This window comes from Zootoca vivipara, chromosome 6 (genome assembly GCF_963506605.1).
Source record: "Zootoca vivipara chromosome 6, rZooViv1.1, whole genome shotgun sequence".
Classification (NCBI taxonomy): domain Eukaryota; kingdom Metazoa; phylum Chordata; class Lepidosauria; order Squamata; family Lacertidae; genus Zootoca; species Zootoca vivipara.
Window position 1 is genome coordinate 14340203 of NC_083281.1, and position 22887 is coordinate 14363089.

General features: G+C 44.6%; 1 protein-coding gene across 1 annotated transcript; it reads left to right on the forward strand.

The window, feature by feature from the left end:
- Positions 1-5070: 5070 nt before the first annotated feature.
- Positions 5071-21632, forward strand: ADAD2 (adenosine deaminase domain containing 2). Its single transcript, XM_035121151.2, has 10 exons — positions 5071-5496; positions 9132-9233; positions 9999-10043; positions 11511-11636; positions 13104-13254; positions 14206-14370; positions 15399-15613; positions 16573-16807; positions 17756-17888; positions 19342-21632. Exons 1-10 carry the CDS (start codon positions 5316-5318, stop codon positions 19450-19452), a joined length of 1464 nt encoding a protein of 487 aa, XP_034977042.1. The 5' UTR covers positions 5071-5315; the 3' UTR covers positions 19453-21632.
- Positions 21633-22887: the final 1255 nt, after the last annotated feature.

Genomic DNA, 22887 nt, shown 5'->3' on the forward strand with positions numbered 1-22887 from the left:
ATGAGTTACCCCCGTGGTATCGAACCCTCTTGCCCCATCCACCGCCTCTTCTCCCTGCTGTATCCATTTCGCGTCCTCGCCCCTTTAGCTTTCTAGGTAGCTGTGTTTGCAAGCAGGTTCCCACCCCCAAATACTCCCCCCCAAATGCACCCCTCCTTTGCACCCCAAGGGGTGCATTGAACCTGCCCCATCCCTCCCCCTCTTAATTTGCAGCAGGCGCCTTTGCACCAAGGCAGCTCTTTGGTGATTGCCTTCAGCGCGCCCCCTTCTCTTCCATGCACCCCGTTTTTCTGCAAACCCCCCCCCCCAAATTTCCGGAGTTAACGCTTTCCTTGCCTTGCACATTTCCTACTCTCCATAGGGGGTATCCCCCTCCACTTCATTTCTCACCCCCCCCCCCGCTGGCTTTGGGACACTCCAAAGCCCCATCTCCTCCTCAGCGCCTCCCCAATTAATCCGAATTAACGGGGGAGATGGGGGGGGAGGCAATAAATGTGCTTGTGTGGAAACACCTGGGGAGGGGGCTGTGGAGCTTTTTATGGGATAGGTGGGGTGAGTCACCTTCACATTTCAAGGAAGGAGATTTGGGTGGGACGTTTAATCTTTTGGGAGAGAGATTTTTTATTTATTGGGGGGGGTTATTGAGCTTTGGGGCAAAGGGGCTGCTGTGTTGGGTTATTGGGGAGGTTTTTTTGGGGGGGCCTTCTGTGGAGGTTTTGGAGGGGGCATACCCTGTTGTTGTACAGTGAGAAGGAATGTGGGGCTTTGGGGGGGGGGAATACTAAAAGTGAGCCCCCTTCTCCATGAAATCCTCCTCACTGAGGCCACTTGGGGGCCATTTTCCCAGAGGGGATTCCCGCCAGGTTTTTTTGGGGGGGGGAGAAGGTCATGTTTGTGTTTGGGGGGGGTCCTCCACAGAGCTTTGGGGAAACCGAGAGGTGACTTGGGGCACCCTGAGGCCATTTTGCGAGCGGAAAAGCTCTGGGAGAGGGAAAGCGACCATTGCAGTGTTTTCTTTATTTTGTTTTAACAAAATTTAAGCCTCTCTGAGGTGGCTTAAATCTTAAGTGGATTTCCAACTATTAAGACACACCCATGTATAAGACACCCCCTATTTTGGGGGACTCCATTTTAAGAAATCGGGCAGAGATGGCTCCGTGTATAAGGCGAGCCATGATTTTGAGCATTATTTTAGAGTGAAAAAACCCTAGTCTTATACATGGGAAAGTACAGTAATTTGTGAATGGACTGTTTGATCGGTTGGCCGGGCAACAGATTTTGAATTTGAATACGTGGGCTGCCGTTTTTTTGGTTTAGCACCTCAGGCGCCATTTTGGAAGAGGCCTTTTCTTCTTGCTTGGGACCAAAGTGGGGAAGAAGAAGGCCTCTCCTGAGGGACAAAGGCGGGTGTGCTGCTATCATTCCCTGAAAATAAAGGTTTGCACACAAAAGATGGATCTATCCCGTTTTTCACATGTACCAGTTTGCACAGTTTTAATTCTTTTGTTCATGACCACTTAATTGTAAAACAGAAACAAAACTGAACCCCGTCAAAATGGTTCACGGTCAGTCAGATAATTGTCTAAAAATCATGTTTCTTTAATCTGGCAGTCTCTAAAAAATAATCCATTCCATTTGCGCGCTGCTTCCCTGCTGTTTAGCCCTGAAAATACATTCGAACGACGGATTGGGTATGAAAACAAGATAATTGCTGACGTTAAAAACGGCAGTAATGAAATACAGTAACATCGGCAGAGACTTATGAAAAGCCAAACCAGAAGGAAAGCCTGGTTTCCAAGTCTTGGTGAAATAGGAAGGCTTGAACTGGCCCTTGGCCAAGGGAGAAAGGTATGGGTCTGGCAGGCTTCCCTTGGGGAGGGATTCTGCAAGGCTGGGGGCCACCAGAGAAAAGGCCTTGTTTTTTGTGGCGGATGACAGTCTGCCTTCCCTCCTCAATGGTTATGCGGAACTTGAGGGGGAGATTTTTTAGGGTCTGGGGCAAGCTTAGTAGCCGGATAGTAGCAATGTTGCACTGCTGTTCCCTGGAGTTTTTAGTGGGGAGGAATTCCCAGGGTAGCATTATGAGGTAGAGCAGAGGGATGGGTCCCAACTCCTGAGAAAATATCATGCTAAATGCAGACGCAAACTTGCAGAATTTGGAGATATTCTGCAGGATTTCGGGGGGGGGGAGAGAGAGAAAATTCGGTGAGTTGCATGGCAGGGGCATTGTATGGATATTGTGGTGTTTTGCCGTGGAGATATATTCCAAGTGGGGAGAGGTGGGGAGGGTCTGTGTTGTGTGTGGGCTGCGGTGACCGTTTGCTGGGCTGGTAGGGGTTGTAGAGTAATGAAAATGAGGCAAATTTAAGTAGTAAATCCTGATTTGGGGGAAGAAACTAGGTCTACAATCATATACATCCATGCAGGGCTGGATTTAGGTTTGATGAGACCCTAAGCTCCTGACGGTAATGGGGCTCTTTATATGTCCAGCTGAGTTGTCAGCAACAAATTGCCGCTGTTTTTTGTGTTAAATAGATGCTAGATGGTAATTCGTGGACCTAATAGGTATCTCAAGCCATTTGCACATGTTGAAGTGTCAGGCATAGCTCTAGTGGCTTTAGCCCAAACATAGCAGAGTTTTCCTGCACAGTGCAGAAGCTAGTTGAGGTGGAAATGACTAGTCGGCTAGACGCAGAATAACTATTTACAGGATTTATTAAAAGAAAACAAAAGCAGCAGAGTTTCTGCATACAAAGCAAAGCAAATAAATCCTCTCTGTCTCTCTCTCTCCAACCATACGCAGCACTCCTACTCCTAACACCCAACAAGAAACAACTGTGCTAGCATTCCTAGATAACAGAGTTCAGTGCTGGTCATTAACCAATCAGAGAGTAGTTTCCAGGCCAGGCAGACCTTGGCTTTCTGCCAAGAGTAAATTGACACTGCCTTGAGTTAATTGTATGAAGCAAGAATCTGTAAGTTTCCCATGAGAACCAATTAACAGAAACTGAACAGCCGTGCAACCAGTCCATGCAGAATGTCATCAGCCTATACATAGAAAGGAGCAAACCAGGGATATTTGAGGGAGCAGGCTAGCCTTATATTCTGGAAATGTACATCCAGGTTTTTTTCCCTTTAATTTTTTTGGGGCCCCCAAGAGAGTGGGGCCCTGAGCTAGAGCTTGTTTAGCTTTTAGTAAATCTGGCGCTGCACCCATGGCACACAGCAGGACCTATTTAGGAATAGACATACATAGGATTATTGCACTGCAAGACATTCTGCCGTTGTTACAGAAAAAAATGATGGGAATGTTTGACTGCGGTATACAAACCTTGCATTTATCTCATTGTGATGGCTGCCATGATGGATGGCTTTGAAAAGGGGATAAGGCAAACTGATGGATGGGAATTTCTCAGTGGCTGCTAGTTACGATTTACTTATAAAAATATTTATATACCGCCATATCGCAAAAATAAAGCGGTGTGCCACAATAGAAGCATGACATCAAGCAGTAAAAGCATTTAAAGAAGTTAAAAGCAAACATCAGTAAACCATTGTGGAAGGATAGGCTTTGAATTAGGCCTGGCATGAATAAAGAATTTGGCGGTGTACCAGCCTCCAGTATCAGAGGCAGGGTGCTCCCGAATACCAGTTGCTGAGGATCAGGAGTGTGAGACAACAATTGCATTAATGTTTGTGGACTTCCCAGAAGCATTTTGTTGGCCACTATGAGAGCAGAACACTGGACTAGATAGGCCTTTGGTCTAATCGAACAGGGCTCTTGTGTAGTTATGACTGTATTTAAACAATCCTCTTTCTTTGTTTATATTAGTAGCCCTGTTCAGTTAGTGTGCCTGTACAGTGGTACCTTGGTTCTTAAACCTAATCCGTTCCGCAAGTCCATTCTAAAACCAAAGCGTTCCAAAACCAAGGCATGCTTTCCCAAAGAAAGTAGTGCAAAACAGATTAATCCATTCCAGACTTTTAAAAACAACCCCTAAAACAGCAATTGAACATGAATTTTACTATCTAATAAGACCATTGATCCACAAAATGAAAGCAATAATCTCTGTACTGTACCGTAAAATAAGACAGTATTGTAGATGATAAAGATTAAAATTAATTGTTCTTCTTACCTGCATGGATGATAGTCATTGTTTGGATGGGGGGCTTTTATCCATTTCCACAGTCAATCAGTCAATCAATCAATCAGTAGCTGAACTGGGTTCCACACAGCCACTAAAGCAAATCAACCTAAAAAGCCTCAAAAACAAAATAAATAGCAAAAACAAAAGCGCCAAACATAATCAGTTCCGGAAGTCCGTTTGACTTCCGAAATGTTCGGAAACCAAGGTGCAGCTTCTGATTGGTGCAGGGCAGGCGCCCCGGAAACAACCACATTGGACGTTTGGCTTCCAAGAAACATTTGAAAACCGGAACCCTTACTTCCGGGTTTTCATTGTTTTAGAACCAAGGCATTTGAGAACCAATGTACTACTGTAGTCCATTTTCTAAAACTACTGTTACATACCACTCTCTCTAAGTGGGTTCCAAACACTTTTCCAGGGTTTGGTTTCCTTAGAATGAAGGTCAACAGGGACTCTTTAGGTTATATGGCTTTATTTACATGTGTGTGCGGCGTGAGCACAGGATAGAGGGGCAGACAGCACTAACAGCCTAACAGATCTTGCTTCTCCATTAGGTCTCCAGAGAAGCCCCAAAGTTCATAGGCAAGACATGCGTGTCTCTGTATCTCCCTCTTCCAGCAGGCTTCAGCTCTTTCAAACTCAACACTGTCTGTCGGTCTCCATAGCTAGAAATAAACTGGTTTGGCAAACTTCATCTTATACCTTCTACCCTCACAAGATCACAGGTTTTGGGAGGGCATCCAGACAGACCCCTCCCAACTCAAAGCTATATAGTTTGCTTAAAGCAGTTCACAGAAAATAGACAAATATAATAATATCACAATAGCATCTCGAGGCAGATGGATGGCCAACAATACAGTAGCCTTGGTTCATAATAAAACTTACCGTACTTTTCGGTGTATAAGACTAGGTTTTTTTTTTACTTTAAAAAAAGGTTAAAAATCTGGGGGTGTCTTATACACGGATAGTGCATATGCCCATTTTCTAAATTTGGGGTCCCCAAAAGTAGGGGGCATCTTATACATTGAAAAATACGGTATATTTCCCCTACAACACAACACTGATACAAAACTTAGACATTCAAGCGAAAAGGTGCAATTGTAAACATCCCTTCAGCTTGCTAGCAGAGAGTTTTAAATTTTATCTGTTTCCCTTCTTCCCAGCAAAATGTCGGACAAAGAAGAGGCGGCAGGAGAGGGTTTCCAGAGACAAAAGGCCGCACCATCTCTGCAGAAAGATTGGATCCCGTCCCCTTGGAGGGAAGGACAACTTCAAACCGTTGCCGTTGAAGAGCCTCTTCCTTCTCCAGAGCTCTCTGGATCGGCTAGTGGTACCACACAAGGAAAGGGTAGATGTGGAAGAGGGTGAACTGGGCCTGAAAGGAGAATGAATAATGGTGTGGGTGTAACATTGCTGTGGTAAAGGTAGCCCCTGGACGGTATGGGGTTGCGGCGCTCATCTCCTTTTCGGGCCGAGGGAGCCAGCATTTGTCCACAGACAGCTTTCTGGGTCATGTGGCCAGCAGGACTAAACCGCTTCTGGCGCACGGAGGACAGTGACAAGTGCCAGAGCACACGGAAATGCTGTATACATTCCCTTCGCAGTGGTCCCTATTTATCTACTTGCACTGGCGTACTTTCGAACTGCTAGGTTGGCAGGAGCTGGGAGTTCACCCCATCACAGGGATTCAAACTGCCGACCTTCTGATTGGCAAGCCCAAGAGGCTCGGGGGTTTAGACCACAGCGCCACCCGCGTCCGCTCTGGCACTCATCACAGCCCTCCGTGCGCCGGTAGCGGTTTAGTCATGCTTGCCACATGACCCGGAAAACTGTCTGTGGACAAATGCCGGTTCCCTCGGCCTGAAAGCGAGATGAGCGCCGCAACCCCAAGTCGCCTTTGACTAGACTTACCTTTTTACCATTGCTCTGGTGGTGGGTGGCAGAATATTGTTACCATAGCTTTAATCCAGTAGCACTAAGAGGGAAAGCGAATCCTCTGGGTTAAACCTGCCGAATGTTGTAGCATTCATGTTTTGCTTCTGGCCTTCCCTTAGGGGCGTGTGGTTGGCTGCTATGAAAACAGTATGCTGGACTAGATGGGTCTTCGGTCTTATCCAGCTTCAGGGCTCTGATGCTCTTAACACTAGCAATTTAACCTCTTTGGCGGTGCCTTTTCCTGCAAAATCCAGTCTTTGTAGGGATCCAAAGGCTTAATTTATTCCAATGACCACTTCATTGCCCTATTATTATTTATTTATATCAAATTTATATCCCACCCACCCTCCCAAGCTCAAGCTGTAATACGTATGCTAAAAGTTGCCATAGGATTCTTTTAGTGCTTGATCCATGCTTGAGCTCAAAGGGCAAATTCTTACAATATATGATGAATAATGCAGAAAGTGATTTCTTGAAAAGTCTATGTATCTCAAGAGTTTGAAAATAAGATAAGATAAGAGATAAGATAATCTTTATTGTCATTGCCCCCCTGCGGGAACAATGAAATTGCTCGGCTGCTCCATCCACTTAGATAAGGCACTCCGCATAAATTTAAAATAACTACAAAACATTAATTAAACAATACAATACTAAATGGCAAGTCAAAATAAGATGACTTCAAAGTCCAGACTTTCCATTTAAGGCCGAAATTGCTCTAGAGAAGAAACTGTTCTTGAGACGACTTGTTCTTGCCTTCATTGTTCTGTATCTCTGTCCCGATGGCAGGAGCTCGAAGAAACGGTGACCAGGATGCGATGGATCTCTTGATATGTCTAGTGCTTTCCTGTGGCACCTGGTGATATAGATTTGTTCTAAGGTGGAGAGTGAGCAGCCAATAATGCTCTCCACTCTCCATTATTATGTTTTAATAATTCTGCACAACCCTATCCTATCCTGGGAAGTACAGCTTCCGTACCACACGCGTAACTCATAAGTGAGCATGCTCTCAATGGCACAGTGATAGAAGGCAAGCAGCAGCTTTTGCGGAATATGGTTTTTCCTTAGAATTCTCAAGAAGTACAGTCTCTGCTGCACCTTCTTCACAAGCCCCCTTGTGTTGACACTCCAGCATAGATCCTCCTGTAACTCAGTCCCCAGGAATCTGAACGTTGTTACCCTCTCCACGCAGATTTCATCAATCAAAAGTGGCTGGACATTGTTCTTCTGTCTCCTGAAGTCCACCAGGAGCTCCTTTGTTTTATTTGTATTTATGAGCAAGTTATTAACTCTGCACCACTCTGTCAGCCGCTCCACCTCATCTCTATAGTCCATTTCACCCTCCTCATCAGAGATGAGCCCGATCACGGTTGTGTCATCTGCAAATCTCACAACCTTGTTACTAGGGTAAGCAGCGACACAATCATACGTGTAGAGAGTATAAAGGAGCGGACTAAGTACACATCCCTGTGGTGTTCCTGTGTTAGTCCTAAGCATATTAGAGGTGTAAGGGCCCAACCGAACCCTCTGGGGGCAATCTGACAGAAAGTCCAATATCCACCCACAAAGTGATGGCGAGAGCCCCAGATCTCCCAGTTTAGACATCAGGCGTCACGGTAGAATGGTATTAAATGCCGATCTGAAATCTACAAAAAGCAGTCTGGCATAGCTCCCCCGCTGCTCCAAATGTGCAAGAACAGCATGTAGGGCAATCACCACAGCATCCTCTGTCGATCTTTTCGTTTTATAGGCAAATTGGAATGTGTCTAATCCCTCTGGTAGGCAGGCAATAACATAATTTCGTACCAGCTTTTCAAAGCACTTCATGATTACAGGTGTGAGTGCTACTTGACGAAAGTCATTCAGATTTTCCGGATTAGATTTTTTTTTTTGGTATTGGAACAATAATGGAAGACTTTAGGCAGGATGGAACAATAGCCTGGGCTAGGGATCGATTTAAAATCCCAGTGAAAACTCCTGCTAGTTGATCTGCACAGTCTCTTAATACCCTTCCAGCTACCCCATCCGGCCCTGTAGCCTTCCTTGAGTTGATTCCCTTCAACACCTTCCTCATCTCTCCTTCTTCCACATTAAATGCTACATTCCTTTGTACCGACGATGGTGATGGTGGCAAAGCCTCCACAGGTGTCGCTGCAGTTGTTCCTTCAAAACGGGCAAAAAAGACATTCAACTCCTCTGCAAGGGATACCCCTCCTTCGTCTGCCAGGGAATCTTTGGATTTATACCCCTTAAATTCCTGTACACCTCGCCACATCTGCCTAGTGTTGTTACTCTGTAGGTGATTCTCCAACCGCTGTCTATACGGCTCCTTGGCCACACAGATACCTCTCTTTAAGTCCGCTCTGGCTAAACTGTACAGCGACCTATTTCCACTCCTGAAAGCAGTGTTTCTTATCTTTAGCAACCCCTGCACCTCCCTCGTCATCCAGGGCTTCCTGTTTGGGTAGATCTTTATCCGGCGCCTCTGTGTCAAATAAGTAGCAGACCTGCAGCAGCTTCACATTTTCGTGTGTAACCACAATTCTAACCATATAATCCATTTATTTTGTCAAGCTTTCTGTATGTGAAATGCTTCTTAATAAATATTTTACAAAGCACTGTCTGTTAAAAGGTAACAGACACTCCTCGACTCTGCAAAAGAAAAAATAGAAAAAATGAGAACTTGTTAAGCTTAGTAAAGGTTAAAAGCACATTCTTCCATACAGGAGGTATGGGTGACCTCACAAAGCATCCTGCGTCTTCTAACCATCACCCACCCCAACTGTTTCTACCTTAAGTAGGTCTTTGTGCCCTGCCTCGTGGTAACATTTATATCAGTTCTGGATTAATGTAAATAAAACTGCATGATTGCTGTAGGTCTACCACCTGTTTTCCTCTTCATGTGTAGACATTGGGAGCTGGAAAGTCAGTATATTTTGTGGGTGTTGAGAGTAACAGGCAGGTTCCTGCTTTCCTTTCTGCCCCACTCTCGTGTTTTGTTTCTCTGCTTTGGCACCCCTCCTCACTTCCCCACTGATGTTCTTTCTGCAGCACACCTTCTGCCCTCAGCTTCTTTTAAGGAGCCACTCCTGGATGGATGGGATCAACCAATCAAAGATGTTTCTGATGCACAACTGGAGAAGCAAAAGGAAAGTATGTCTTGTGAGAACTGCAAAGCTTGGTCACATCCACACCGTATATTTAAAGCAGGCATAGGCAAACTCAGCCCTCCAGATGTTTTAGGACTACAACGTCCGTCATCCCTAGCTAACAGGCCCAGTGGTCAGGGATGATGGGAATTGTAGTCTGAAAACGTCTGGAGGGCCGAGTTTGCCTATGCCTGATTTAAAGCATGTGGCTTTAAAAATCCTAGGAACAGATAGCAGTGTGTTCCTCACAGAGCTACAGTTCCCAGCTTACTTCTCGGCAAGCAGTGTACTTTGAATGTACACTTTCTGCCTAGTAAACGCTCACTCCCTTTCCATGGATACTCTGAATTCTAGAATAGTGGAGTGGTCTAAACAGCTTGGATAGACACCTTCCCCACCCATTCCCATAAGGGCTAGGAATGAGCTATGGTTTTCCGATGGTGTGTAGCATGGTGCGTTCTCTGTGGTTATGCGACTCCCAGGAGAAGGTGCTCTGCACACGTTCAGAGCTACTCTTGCCACCTTGTATGTCCCAACGCACCGAGAGACGTTTCTCAAGTTGAGTGCTGTCTCTCCAAACTGGTGGAGGCTTAACATTTCCTTTCCAATCCTAAATTGTGTGGGTGGGTTCACACAGAAACATAGAAAGAAGGTTATCATGGGAATGGCACAATGTACTGTAAAGTACCGCAAATTGTAACAGGCAGATTTAATACAAGATAACTGTGTCTCGGTACATCTCACCTCAGTTGCCTTTTGTGTCTTGTAGCCTTGCCTGTTCTCCCAGTTTCTTCTGTAAAACCTCGGCCTGCTGGTAAGAATACATTCTTCAAAAAACGGCTTTTCTTTAACTTATTAATTCCTTGTCCTATATCCATAACTTTCATGTGTTGTTCATAGCAAATGTTGAATGCATTTGTTCCTTTTAATAGTCTTTCTGCTTTTTAAGATGCAAGTGACAAAGAGCCTGTGGCCTTTTGCCTTCCCTGCACGTGGTACAGGGTTCCCCACAAGGGCAACTTTAGGGATGGGAAAGACCCTAAAGAGATCTTTGAGAGCCCCTGGCAAACAGTGCCAAGGGAAGGGGAACCTTTTTCAGCCTGAGGCTTGCATTCCAACATTCTGGGGGCCTCATCCTGGTGTTGGCCAGGGCCAGAGGCAAAAGCAGGTGGGTCAGTGGATGTGATTCTTGCTTTGTGCAGTAGGCTACATCCCAGCCACTCAGAAACCAGAGTTTTCAACACATACAGTGGTGTCTTGGTTCTCAAATGCCTTGGTACTCAAACAACTTGGAACCCAAACACTGCAAACCCGGAAATAAGTGTTCCGGTTTGCAAACATTTTCCGTTTTGAGTGTTACCCTTCTGATTTGAGTGCCACACTACCGTTTTGAGGTTTTGCTGAGGTTTGTCTGTTTTTGCTATTCATTTTGCGTTTTTGTTTTTTGTCGCTCTTCTTTTTTGTTGTTGTGACTGTGTGGAACCCAGTTCAGCTACTGATTGATTGATTGATTGTGCGACTGCAGTACATTGTTTATTGCTTTCATTTTATGGATCAATGGTCTTGTTAGATAGTAAAATCCAGGTAAAATTGCTGTTTCAGGGGTTGTTTTTAAAAGTCTGGAACGGATTAATTCATTTAGCATTACATTCTGTGGGAAAGCATGCTTTGGCTTTGGAATGCTTTGGTTTTGGAACAGACTTGCGGAATGGATTAAGTTTGAGAACCAAGGCAGCACTGTACATGACATGCCTGCCTCTCCATCATAGGCTAGCAAGAGATACTATTGCAATTAAAAGGAAACATTCCAGCCAGGCAATACTCATTTCCATTTGCTCTGGGGTTTTTACAATCTTTTGTACTGATACTTTGTGCAATATAAAGAGGTCCTCCACAGTATCTCTGCATTAATTTAAAAAAACCAAAGATACTCCTAGACCCATCATCTTTACAATAGCTTATCATTACAAGTGAAGGTGATAATGGGAGTAGCATTGCTGCCTGTGGCATAGTTCATCCCGCTATTACTGCAGGTTTTTGTACTGTTTTGAAGACTTTCAAAACCTTTTAGAGCAGAAACAGCAGTGGGACGAAAGCAAATGCGTCTTTCTTCCCACTGTTGTCTGTCTCCAGCTCTGTGAGGAGGGAACAGTCAGCAAGTGTCCACTCTCTTTTTCATGAGGTATCTGGCATTTGAAAAATGGTACATTAAATCTTGTCACGTTTGCAGAATAAGCAGAGGTGTCCAAGGAAAACATCCTGCCCCCTTTCTCTCCATCAGAAAATGAAGTTTCCCACACACAACGCTGTGCCGCTATTACCAGTGATATTTGTGAAATGCTTATTGGAGAAGACGTGCGGTACCAAGGCTGTATGAGCAGTGTGGCAGCATTCATACTGGAGAGAGGTGAGCCACTTCTGGCCTGTCTTCTTTGGGTTGTTGTTGTTTTTTTGGTGGGGGTGGAATCCTACCTAGATTTTAGGCATGGTGGCTATACTGACTTTAGAGCAGGCATGTCAAACCTGCGGCCCTCCAGATGTTTTGGCCTACAACTCCCATGATCCCTAGCTAGCAGGACCAGTGGTTGGGGAAGATGGGAATTGTAGTCCAAAACATCTGGAGGGCCGCAGATTTGACATGCCTGCTTTAGAGGATGAAAGGCAGAATACCGCTGAGTGTCAGCTGCTGAGAAGCAACAACTTCATGGCTTGCTGGATTGCTTTCTGGAGGCAACCGGTTGGCCACTATTTGAAATGAGATGCTGGTCTGGAGCAGGAATTCCCAAACTTTTTTGGTCCACTGTCCCCCTGGTTCCATAATGTATCTCCAGTTTATCTTCCTGCTGCGACGGGAAGGTAAACTGCATTTCTGTGCGCTCTGGTTTCCGTCACGGTGTTCTGTTGCGCCAGAAGCAGTTTAGTCCTGCTGGCCACATGACACAGAAAGCTGTCTGTGGACAAACGCCGGCTCCCTCGGCCTGAAAGCAAGATGAGCGCCACAACCCCACAGTCGCCTTTGACTGGCCTGAAAAGCGAGATGAGCTCCGCACTCCATAGTTGTCTTTGACTGGACTTTACCGTCCAGGGGTCCTTTACCTTTACCTTTACCATATTAAAAACATTATTCAGAGTAGCAGTTTGCAAGACCCACTGGGAATATAATAGCACAATAAAATTCAAAACAGTAACAATTAATTGCATATTTATTCAAATTTGAGTTAATTTTTTTAGTTTAATTAGTTAACAAAATGGATGAGCTTGATCCATTGATACCGGCTTTTCAAAGACTGATAATCTTCGATGTGCAATTAGGATAATTTTATAAAATAAAATTGATAGTAAGTGAAATAACATGGAGAAAGTCAAGTCTAAGCATGTATTTAAGGAATTTAAATCAGGAGCGCAAAGGGAAGATAAGCCTTGGAAAAATTAATCACAAATGTATACTGTAAAAGCAAGTATGAATAATTGTTTATTTTTTTTATTTCTTATTTTGCCTAAAACATCTATTGTATATTTCTTTTATAAAGTTTTCAACCAATAAAGTATATTAAAAAACAACAACAAAGACTGATAATCATTTGCGCTTTCAACGCCCCCTTCTGACTCCTCACCTCTTAGTGCCCTCCTGGGTAATCCCACCGGTACAGCCCACTTTGGGAGCCATAGATGGATCCTTGCTCTGATCCATCAGAGTTCTTCTTACATTCTTACGAGGAAGGAAATGCAAAGTAGTTCTAAAGGTGGGAGGGATGGAAACTCCATCTAGTTGGGGTCCTATACCAGCTCCAAGTAAGACATTGCAGCAATTTTGGCTTGTCCCCCACTCAGCACAACATTTAACATTTTCACACTTCCTTTCCTGTCCCTTCAGAGGTTGCCAACAGCCCAAGCTCCTACAAGGAGACCTACGAGGTGGTTGCCCTGGGAACAGGAGATGTATGCTATGAAGGCTGGATGGAGTTCCAAGGCAGGAGAATCCATGATATGCATGGGCTAGTGGTTGCCCGCAGAGCACTTCTGAGGTAAGGCACCCCTTCTTCCCAGCGCTGATGTGCAGTGCTGGTTTTATTGGCCAGGTTAAAGAAGAGCAATTTAGGAGGGAAGCAACAGGTTGAAGGCAGGATGTAATTTTACAAGGGAGGGGTGCCAGGAATGAATTGTGCCTGGAAATCACAAGAGGTTCTTATTTCTAATCCCAGATGTTGGGGACTGGTTGGGATAACCTAATGGTCAGGGAAACTCACTTAGTATTTGCTCAGAGGTATTCTTCTCTAATGCTGCCTTGCATGTTCTAGAGATGAACCCTCTTATCACTAGAAAGCCCATGACTGGAGTTGGTAGTTGGAGTTGGCAGCTAGCTATAGCCCCCACACTGGAAAAGGGAGTTCTTCAAACAGAGGAGCAGAGGAGTTTGGCATCAAGACGGAGGAGCAATGAGATTTCTTCAAGCATTGCCCAGTTACTGGTACTTGGTGTCATGCTTCAAAATACATGTTACATGGATTGGGGAGAAAATCCATTTTTGTTTGCACTTTAATGAGAAACTGCTGGATTCATAGTTCACTATCCAATGTGCAAACTGAAACATAGCTCTCTTTCAAAATCTGGAATTTTATGCTTTTAGTTTTTTTTTATTAATCAAAACAAACTCTTTAACAATCAACTGAGATGTGAAACAATGATAACAGAGGGTAAAGTAAGCAAACTACCATCTCTTTCATTGATGTACAGTATGTGGAAGGGGTTGGGAAGAAGAAGAAGAAGAAGAAGAAGAAGAAGAAGAAGAAGAAGAAGAAGAAGAAGAAGAAGAAGAAGAAGAAGAAGAAGAAGAAGAAGAAGAAGAAGAAGGGGAAGGGAAACAAACAGAAGAGAAGGGAGTATCTGGATATGGGTGGCAAGAGGTTGCCCTGCGATCTGATTGAATGCCCAAAGACACAACAGCCTTTACAAGCTACAATATTTGGTATTCTCAGGTACTTATACAAGCAGCTACTGATGTACTGCTGCCAAGACCCCACCGCCCTTGAGAAGTGCATCTTCCGCCTGGCAGAGGACGGGGTGCATCTGACTCTGAAACCAAATTACTTTCTGCATCTCTACCTGAGTCGGAGGCCCAAAGGAGCTTCCGAGAACACCCGGTGAGTGTTTGCCTGTGGCTCAGAGCAGGATACAGAGCAGAAAGGTCTCAGTGTGTGGAAGTGAGAGGTGGCAGGGGAGAGGGGAAAGAGTGTGCAGGTCAGATGGGCTGTTTTGTCTTTGGGGCGGGGAGGCACATCTCGGTGGCAAGTGGAGGCTGGACCGATAGGGCAAATGAGGCACTATCCTATCAACTTCCACCTGCCCTCAGCCAGCCCCTGCCACAGCTGCCTTCTTACTTGTAACCGTTCTGAGGACTGGCACTTGCTTTTAGCTTCCTCCTCTTGTCTTAGCATTGCCCCTGCAGAACTTGGGAGGGAGGGGGACGGAACTAGAAGGAGCTGGTTCTGCCTGTTGTTCATTATGGCTCCATTTAGCTGTTGGCCTCCTTGCCTTCTGGTCTCCTGGTCCCATAGGGCACCAGCCCCTGCATTTGGGAGAAAGCTAAGAAAGCCAGGAGAAGGGTTTTGATCCCCACTCAGGTTGCAGAAAGACAATAGATTGTAGGAGAACTGCAAGTGCTTTGAGAGAGGCATTCGCAATTTGTAAGGTGCACACTAATTACTTCTGGCCTCTTGTGTTTGGTGAGACAGGTTTTTGAAGCAACCTCCCCAAAACCTGTAAAAGCTGTTTATCCTCTCTTTCTATGGTTTTTTTTGACAATTGACAAAATAGCAGCTCAGCAGCCAAGCTTGCATCAGGCGAAGTTTTGTCAATTATGATCTTTGCATTTCCTCCAATCCAAGAGGCTGCTTTTTTGCGTTAAGAAGAAAAGAATAATACTTTTAATTTATTATATTCTGCCTTATTTCCATCATAGCTTTCCAGGTAACATGCAGGAATCCCTGGCGGTCTCTGCATCCAGTTGCTGGCAGGGTGCAGACCTGCTTAGCGTCAGCACAGTGGCAGCACCCTGTTTCTTCAGACCACCCCCTGGGATCTTCCAGTCCCAATTCATGTACATGCATTCCTCCCCACACTGCCCTCTCTGAGTTGATGGAATTTCCCCTTTCCCTCCTGTGGCCTGCAGGATTGTGTCTCCGCAGCCGAATCCATCCATTGGGCTCCACATCAGCGCTAAAGGGGTGCTCAGGCCCATCTCGTACTGCCGCCCCAGCACGCTGTCTGCCTACGTCTACTGTGTCTCCAGCAGCGACAAGCTGACCCGCTGGAGCGCCTTGGGAGTGCAGGGGGCCCTTCTCAGCCACATCATCCACCCTGTGTACATCACCAGCATTGTCCTAGGTGACGTATGTTTTTGCTACTGCAGAACTCGCATAAAGAGCCCATGAACTGTATTGGCAGCATCTAAACCGCAGAAATGTTTGCATTCCACGCTTGTACATCCCAAGGCTTTCCTTGCCTCGGGGCACTAAATGAACAAAAATCCTTTTGAGCTTTATCAGCATGCTAATACACAGGGTCCTAAGGAGCCTCTGAGGGGACCCTCTTGCAGGGGTTGCCCCCAAAGCCAACTCTCTGGGGATCGCAAAAAAATTAAGAAAAAATTGGGCGGACACTCCCTTCAGGGGTAACACCTCTCTCCATATGAACCAACCTGGACCCAGGGATCATCCTCTGAGGCCCTTCTTCGTGTGCCTCCTCCACAAGAGGTCAAGAGGGTGGCAACACAAGAACAGACCTTTTCTGCAGTGCCTCCCATTTGTGGAATACTCTCCCCAAGGAGATTCATCTGGCGCCTTCATTACACCCTTTTAGATGCCAGTTGAAAATGTTCCCCTTCAACCAGGCCTTTGGCTGATTGACATCTGATGCTCTTTTAAATGTGTTGTAGGAGGGGCGGATTATTGGTTTGTTTTTGTTATTTTAATTCTGTATTTTGTGCTTTTATATTGTAGCTCTATGTTGTGAACTGCTCTGAGATCTAAGGATGAAGGGTGGTGTACAGTTTTAATAAATAAAATAGTTATAGTAATACCCCCATGGCACAGTAAGTGCAGGAACAGGTCAGGGCTCCTTAAATGGCAGCTGAGCTGTTTACTGCCTTGCCTCTCTCTCTGACTGCAGCTTAAATTACATCAGTGGCTTAGTTGTCATGGGCAGGGTTGGCAGCCCCTAGAGTCCTCTAGTGGGGTGCAGATGTGGGGCTGGCTGTGCACTAAGCTCCCAGACTACATCGGTCTTGGAATTCTCCACCTTCTCCTCGGAAGTAACTTGCTTTCTCTCCTAATTTCACATTTCAGCTGATCCTTACCAAGACCACGACACCCTCCATAAGGTCATCAATGAGCGACTGAACCTGGCAACCCCGGATAGCTTGCCAAAGCCATTTAACCACAGGCAGATATACCTTTTTAAGGGTCCCTGTGTCGCTTCCCTTGACACGCCAGCAGAGTTTCGCTCCTTGAGCTTCAACTGGTGTGGGGGAGATGAGATGCTGGAACTAGTGAATGCAGCTGTTGGGAAGGCAGTACAGGAGTGAGTTTGGGGCACTGAGGGCTTGGGTGTGGGAATGTGGTGGGCCTAGGATGGGTGTGTGTGGGTGTTAGGAATAAGTTGTGGTTTTACTGCTAATAAAAGGATCCGAACTTGACAAGCAGAACTTGGTGGCTTCTCTGTTCCTGTAAATTATGCTCTTTATGCAGGCACCCCTTGTGCTAATAAATCATTTGGATTGTTCAGGAGCAGGGGCAGCCAGTGAAAAGTAAAGACCGACAACGTCTTTATGTGTTTGGGTATCTGAGAATTTACTGCTTTACAGAGGGTTGAAATGGGAAACAGCTGAGGGTTAGCTACTTGAGTGCCTGTTTGATGCCAAGTTTTGCTTTTAGGCCTGTGTTTTGGGAGGCGGGGAGCTGAGAAAGAAAAGGTCCTCCAGCTGTTGGGAGTCCAGTGCAGTCTTCCCTACCTCTAAGCTCTAAACATTGGCAATAAAACCATAAAGAAATTCAAATCCAATACTAAAGGCTACTTTGTAACTACATGGCTACATGTCAACGGAACACTATACAGTGGTGGTGTAGTTTGTTTGTTTTCTTAAAATGAGGACTTACTCCTCCTGCACATAACCACATCACATGAAGAATGTGTGTGTGTGTGTGTGTGTGTGTGTGTGTGTGTGTATGTACATGTACACACACACACACACACACACACACACACACACACAAAATGCAGGTTTGCATGGGTTGTGTAGAAAGGAAGGCATAGTGGTAATTGCTGAATTCAGATTCTGTTAATTCCACACATTTGGATTCTTGAGTCAAAACCTGGTCATTCTCACTCATGGCCTTTCTTGGTACTGTGGTTGAATTGTGTGCTGGGACACACTGGCTTTTGTTGTTGTTGAGGTCCTGCTTCATTGTGAGGTGTTGCTGTTGATTTATGTAAAGCCCCATGTTGATGGATCGCTCTTGCCTCTGCCAGCATGGCAAATCCATGTGACCAGTTCCACCCCAGTCGGCTCTGCAAGGCTGCCATGCTGAAATCCTTCAGGAAGGTGGCTGAGGAGATGAAGAGAGACGACTTGATGCTGCTGCCCACATATTATGAAGCCAAGGTGAGTCTTTTCAGTTGCCCCAAAGAGTGTGGGGTGGGTTTTGGTTCCCTTGTTTTCCTTTCATTGAGGTGGTCTGTTCTTCATGGGGTTACACATCCTCTGAAGAAGCGGGTACATAGCTTGAGGTTACTTTTGGATCCATTGAAGTTGCTTGAGTCTCAGGTACGGAGTGCTTTTCATCAGCTTCAGCTGGTGCCCCTATCTAGACAGGCATAGTCTAATTTTTGTTGTCCATGCTCTGGTAACTAGGTTAGATTGCTGCAACATGTTATACATAGGGCTGCCTCTGAAAACGGTTCAGAAACTTCAGCTGGCTTGGATACAGTTTATTAGAAAAAACAGTGAAAAACATTAAAAGATGGCCATTAAAGTTTGAAAAACAGAGACATAAGCAAGATAGAAAAATACAAGGTAGAGATAAATAAAATAAAATATTGAACATGATGTTGTAAACTGTATATAAAAGCTGTATGTATATATATAGAATAGATAAGATGTGAGACTAAAAGAGGAAGATGAAAGTTGATAGAAGAAAGCAAAAGATAAAAGTGACAGAAGGAAACAGGAAAGATGGATGGAAGTCAACTCTTAGGAGTAAAGAGAAAGAAGATTTAAAAAACAATGTGAGATGTAATGGAATGTGTATATGATGGAAAATCAATAAAAATATATATTTAAAAAAAGGAAAAAAAAACTTCAGCTGGTGCAAAATTTGGTTGGACATGTTGCTCACAGAGGCTAGACAGTTTGAGCATATATTGCCAATCCTGGCCTGACTGCAGTTTCTGTCCATTAGTTTCTGGGCCCAATTCAAAGTGATGGTTTTGAAGCCCTAAACAGCTCAGGACTGCAATACCTCAAGGACCGCCTCTCCTCATATGAACTGACCCAGACTCTGTAGTAGTAGTAGTAATAATAATAATAATAATAATAATAATAATAATAATAATAATAATATATTTATATGCCACCCATCTGACTGGGTAAGCCCAGACACCTGAGGCCCTTCATCATGCGTCTCAGTGAGAAGCCCAGAGGGTGGCAACACAAGATTGGGCCTTTTCTGCAGTGGCTCCCTGTTTATGGAATGCTCTCCCCAGGAGGCGTTCCTGGTGCCTTCATTACATATCTTTAGGCGCCAGACGGAAACATTTCTCTTCAGCAAAGCGTTTGGCTGATTAACATTCCATGGCTTTTTAAATGTGTTTGTGGGAGAGGGGTTTTGGTTTGTATTTGTTTTATTAAAGTATTTTGTATTCTCATTTTGTATTTATGTTGTGACTCAATCGCCCTGGGATCTTCGGATGAAGGGCAGTATATAAATTTAATAACGAGAAAAAAGATGATAAAGAAAGTATGTAAATAAGGAGAATTTCAAGGTGGGTGTTGGTGGGCTTCCAAATCTTTCTCTCGAACATCCCTTCTAGACTCCTCCTTTCTTTCCCCCAACTAGGTCAAAGCTGAGGTCTATCAGACAGCCAAGCGCCAGGTGTTTGCCCAGCTGAGCTCGCAAGACTTTGGCAAGTGGCCCCAAAAGCGGTTGGTGGACATCTTCCCCAGTTAGAGTGCCCTGCCAGCTAAGCTACTGCCTGCATATTGAAGACATTTCAGGCTTAAGGTGGATGCATGAGTGGGTGTGCACAAGGCTGATAAATCTTCACCCAGCAAATGGAGAGCTGTAAACGTTGCTGTACTTTTGAGGTGGATGGGGCTATAAATGTTTAAATACATTGTTTTGCTGTGATGCCGTTTTCACAGTGGTCCTTTCCTATGATGGAATAGGAAAGTTGGGTGTGTAACTGAGGCTAAAAGTTCTGACAACATTTACTTAGAATTCTACTTTTTCTTTGTACCTGCTTTGGGGCTGTGTCCAAACACAGCCACAAACTATGGTGATTGTTATGGGAATGAGGCACAGAAAGCCCTGAGCTCTCCCACTCCCCTGTCTCTCCTCTGGGATGGGTAATGAAACAGGCTTGTTTCAACACAGACCATCGTTAAGATTAACCTCGGTTTAGGATTTGCACGTAATGACAGGCTATAGTTAATCAAAAAAGGAAGTGAAAGCTTCTGATCTCTCAACCCTGCTGGAGGAAGAGAGCAGGCAGTGTGCAGCCTCTCTCTGCAGTTTATTCCTGGAATAATATACAATGGGCTGTTCAACCATAGTTTATTGTTACATTTGAATTCAGTTTCTGTCTCTGTGTGTTGCAGGAAGGTCAGGGTAACAACATGTGACATACGCATGAGTTGCACAACCCATGTGAGAAGGAGACCGTGTGACAAACTACTCTGTACCTCTATAAAGACTGCACATTTCCTTGATCTTTAAATATGCACACACTAATCTCAGAGAACACGTAAGCAAGCGTCTTCAGATTTCATTACTTTGGATTTGAAGGCTCTTTATTTATTTATTTAGCTATTTGCAATTGAAACTTTAACAGTTAATGGCAGGATCCAGTTGAGCATCCTGGGCCAATTTTTCACTTAAACTTGGTTTCTGTCAGCTCCTCTCCACAATTTTTTACACTATGGTTCTGTTTCATGGTGGAAATGAATGAGAAATTGTCACACATTCAGGTTGTACTTAACTGGATGTGTTTTATGACAAGGGGTTTGAGATCTGGCCATTTTGTGTTTGTTTGGAAATGCACTTCTTTTGGCTGCTAATTTTGTAGAACAGTCTTTGCAGACATGACCACTGAAGTAAAGAATTGCGAACCTTAGAATTTCTGTGTGGCTGCTTGTGCAAATCGAGGCAAAGCTGTGAACTTTACCTATTACTCTAAAATAGTACCTAGCGTGTCTTGTTAACTGCATTGCCAGGCTTTCTGTACAAACTCTGAATGCTTTGATCTAAATGAGATGTCCTGGTGACCTTATTTCAGACACTGATGCACTGGTTTGAGCACCATTGTTGAAAAATGGTATACAAATAATAAGATTGTGATGATTTGGAGCTTCAGGGGCTCAGAAGTTTGTGATCTCATGAGTGAGAAATGAGTAGCAGTAGTAACAACAACAAGCACATTTATATGGTGCTTTAGAGCAGATGGTGGCTAATATTTTTTGGCCTGAGGATGAGGTCCACATTCATCCTTTGCCAGTCCCCTGGGAGCTCCATGCCAGCAGTGGATGTGGCCAGTCCACACTCTTGGACACAGGCTCTTGTATGCTTGCACACAGCCCCCCCATGCCCCTGCTAACCTTCCCCCCTGCTATGTGGGGATCAGCTAGGGACGGGGGGGCTAGTGCTCCATCTCTGCTTATCAGGGCAACTTGGGCTCTCTCCATCGCAGCACACTCTATTATCATTTTTCTTTTTGTCACCAGTGTCAAAATTGGTGGAGTCAGGGTGGAGGGACAGGACATTTGCTGGTGGCGTAAGTTAGGCCATCCCTTGCTTTAGAATCTTCAAAATACTTTCAACACATGTTGCAGGAATCCTTTCAATGAACTTGCCAAATAGTTTACTGTTATCCCCATGTCTTGAGGACCACCTCCTCCCAGATGAATCTGCCTGTGCAATTGGATCAAGACGGGTGGCTCGGCTCTGCCGTCTTTCGCTGGTGAATTTCACCGGGGGGGGGGGCACCTGGCTTCTTATATTCTCTAGCAGGCTGCATGGGGAATTCCAATAGATTTATTTAATGTCAAATATCTTTTTAAAAATAAAAATGTCTGGAGCTGTGAACAATAGCAAGGTTTAAAATGCAAACCGTAAAACAGTGTATCAGATAAAAGGCAATATCAAAAGAAATCCAGGCATGAGTTAAAATCCCATCCTATATTAAAGAGTATTTAAAAGACTGGGAATTGTTTTCCAGAAATGGTATATCCTGAAACATCTCTGTGCCTGGTGAGCTTTTAGATGTCCCTGACCTCTCTCCTCCCTTGCTCACATTTATTTATCAATGGCCATGAGTCACAATGGCAGCATCCCAATGATCGCCATAACAGCTTCCCCATTGAGGTAGGACAGGCACCCCCACACCTGCTCTTTGTACTTTCTGGAAACAATGGAAGTCTTTTTTGTTTTCGTTTTGTTTTTAAAAAAGCTTTTTCAACTTGTTCATTTATTTTTATACTGCTTCATGTCAAAATGGTATGTTTACAATCACCTTGAGACTGGTGAGTTTATAATTCATAAATTAAGAAGAAGAAGCATCGAAAAAGGGGCTGTGTAGCTGGAGAGGACCTTGCCAGCATCGATCTGTTTCTAGGCTGCCTTTCAGCATAAGACTCCCAGGGCAGTGTACAGTTCAAAACATCAAATACAGCAACTCTGAAACCCTGCACTTTTGTCCTTCATCTGTTATGCTGGCAGACCTGTGACCTCCACTGGGGCTAAGCTCAGAGGCTGCGGCCAGAAATCAGGCCCTCTGTTTCCCAGTGTCCCAAGAGAGTTCAGATGGATCACTCCATTTAATCAGTGAGCTGTTTTCTGTTTTAATCTGCACCCTGTCAAGCTTTTAATCAGACAAATTACATCCAGCAACGCTTTCAGCTTTCATAAGATGTGACGCAGTCCAGAAACACACGAAACCCTTGCCCTCGTTTTATACCCCTGCCCCCCATCCAAGTTCTGGAGGAATTCATGCTGAATTCTGCTCTTCAAATAGCAGAATTATAAACGTGAGCATTTGCTTGGTTCTGCATTTAGTCCGGTTGACAAATCCTTTCTGTTAAAAGAGAAATTTGGTTTTGGGTGAGACACCCAGGGCAAGGAGAGAAGTGAAGTTTACTTCAAAATATTTTCAACCCTGTTTGTTCTCTAAGCAGTTCACGGTTTTTAAAAAAGCAAAAAAACAAACAAACAAAAAAACCAGACACACATACATACATTTATAGGGGAATGCTTTTGCCCTTTTTTTAAAAAAAACAGCCTATGTGATTCCTGGCTGTGCTCCCCCCAAATATGGTGACAGCAGCAAAGTGAGCTCATGGGGACAGATGTTCTTCAGGGTCCTCTTCTCAGTCCCACCAGATGTTTCAT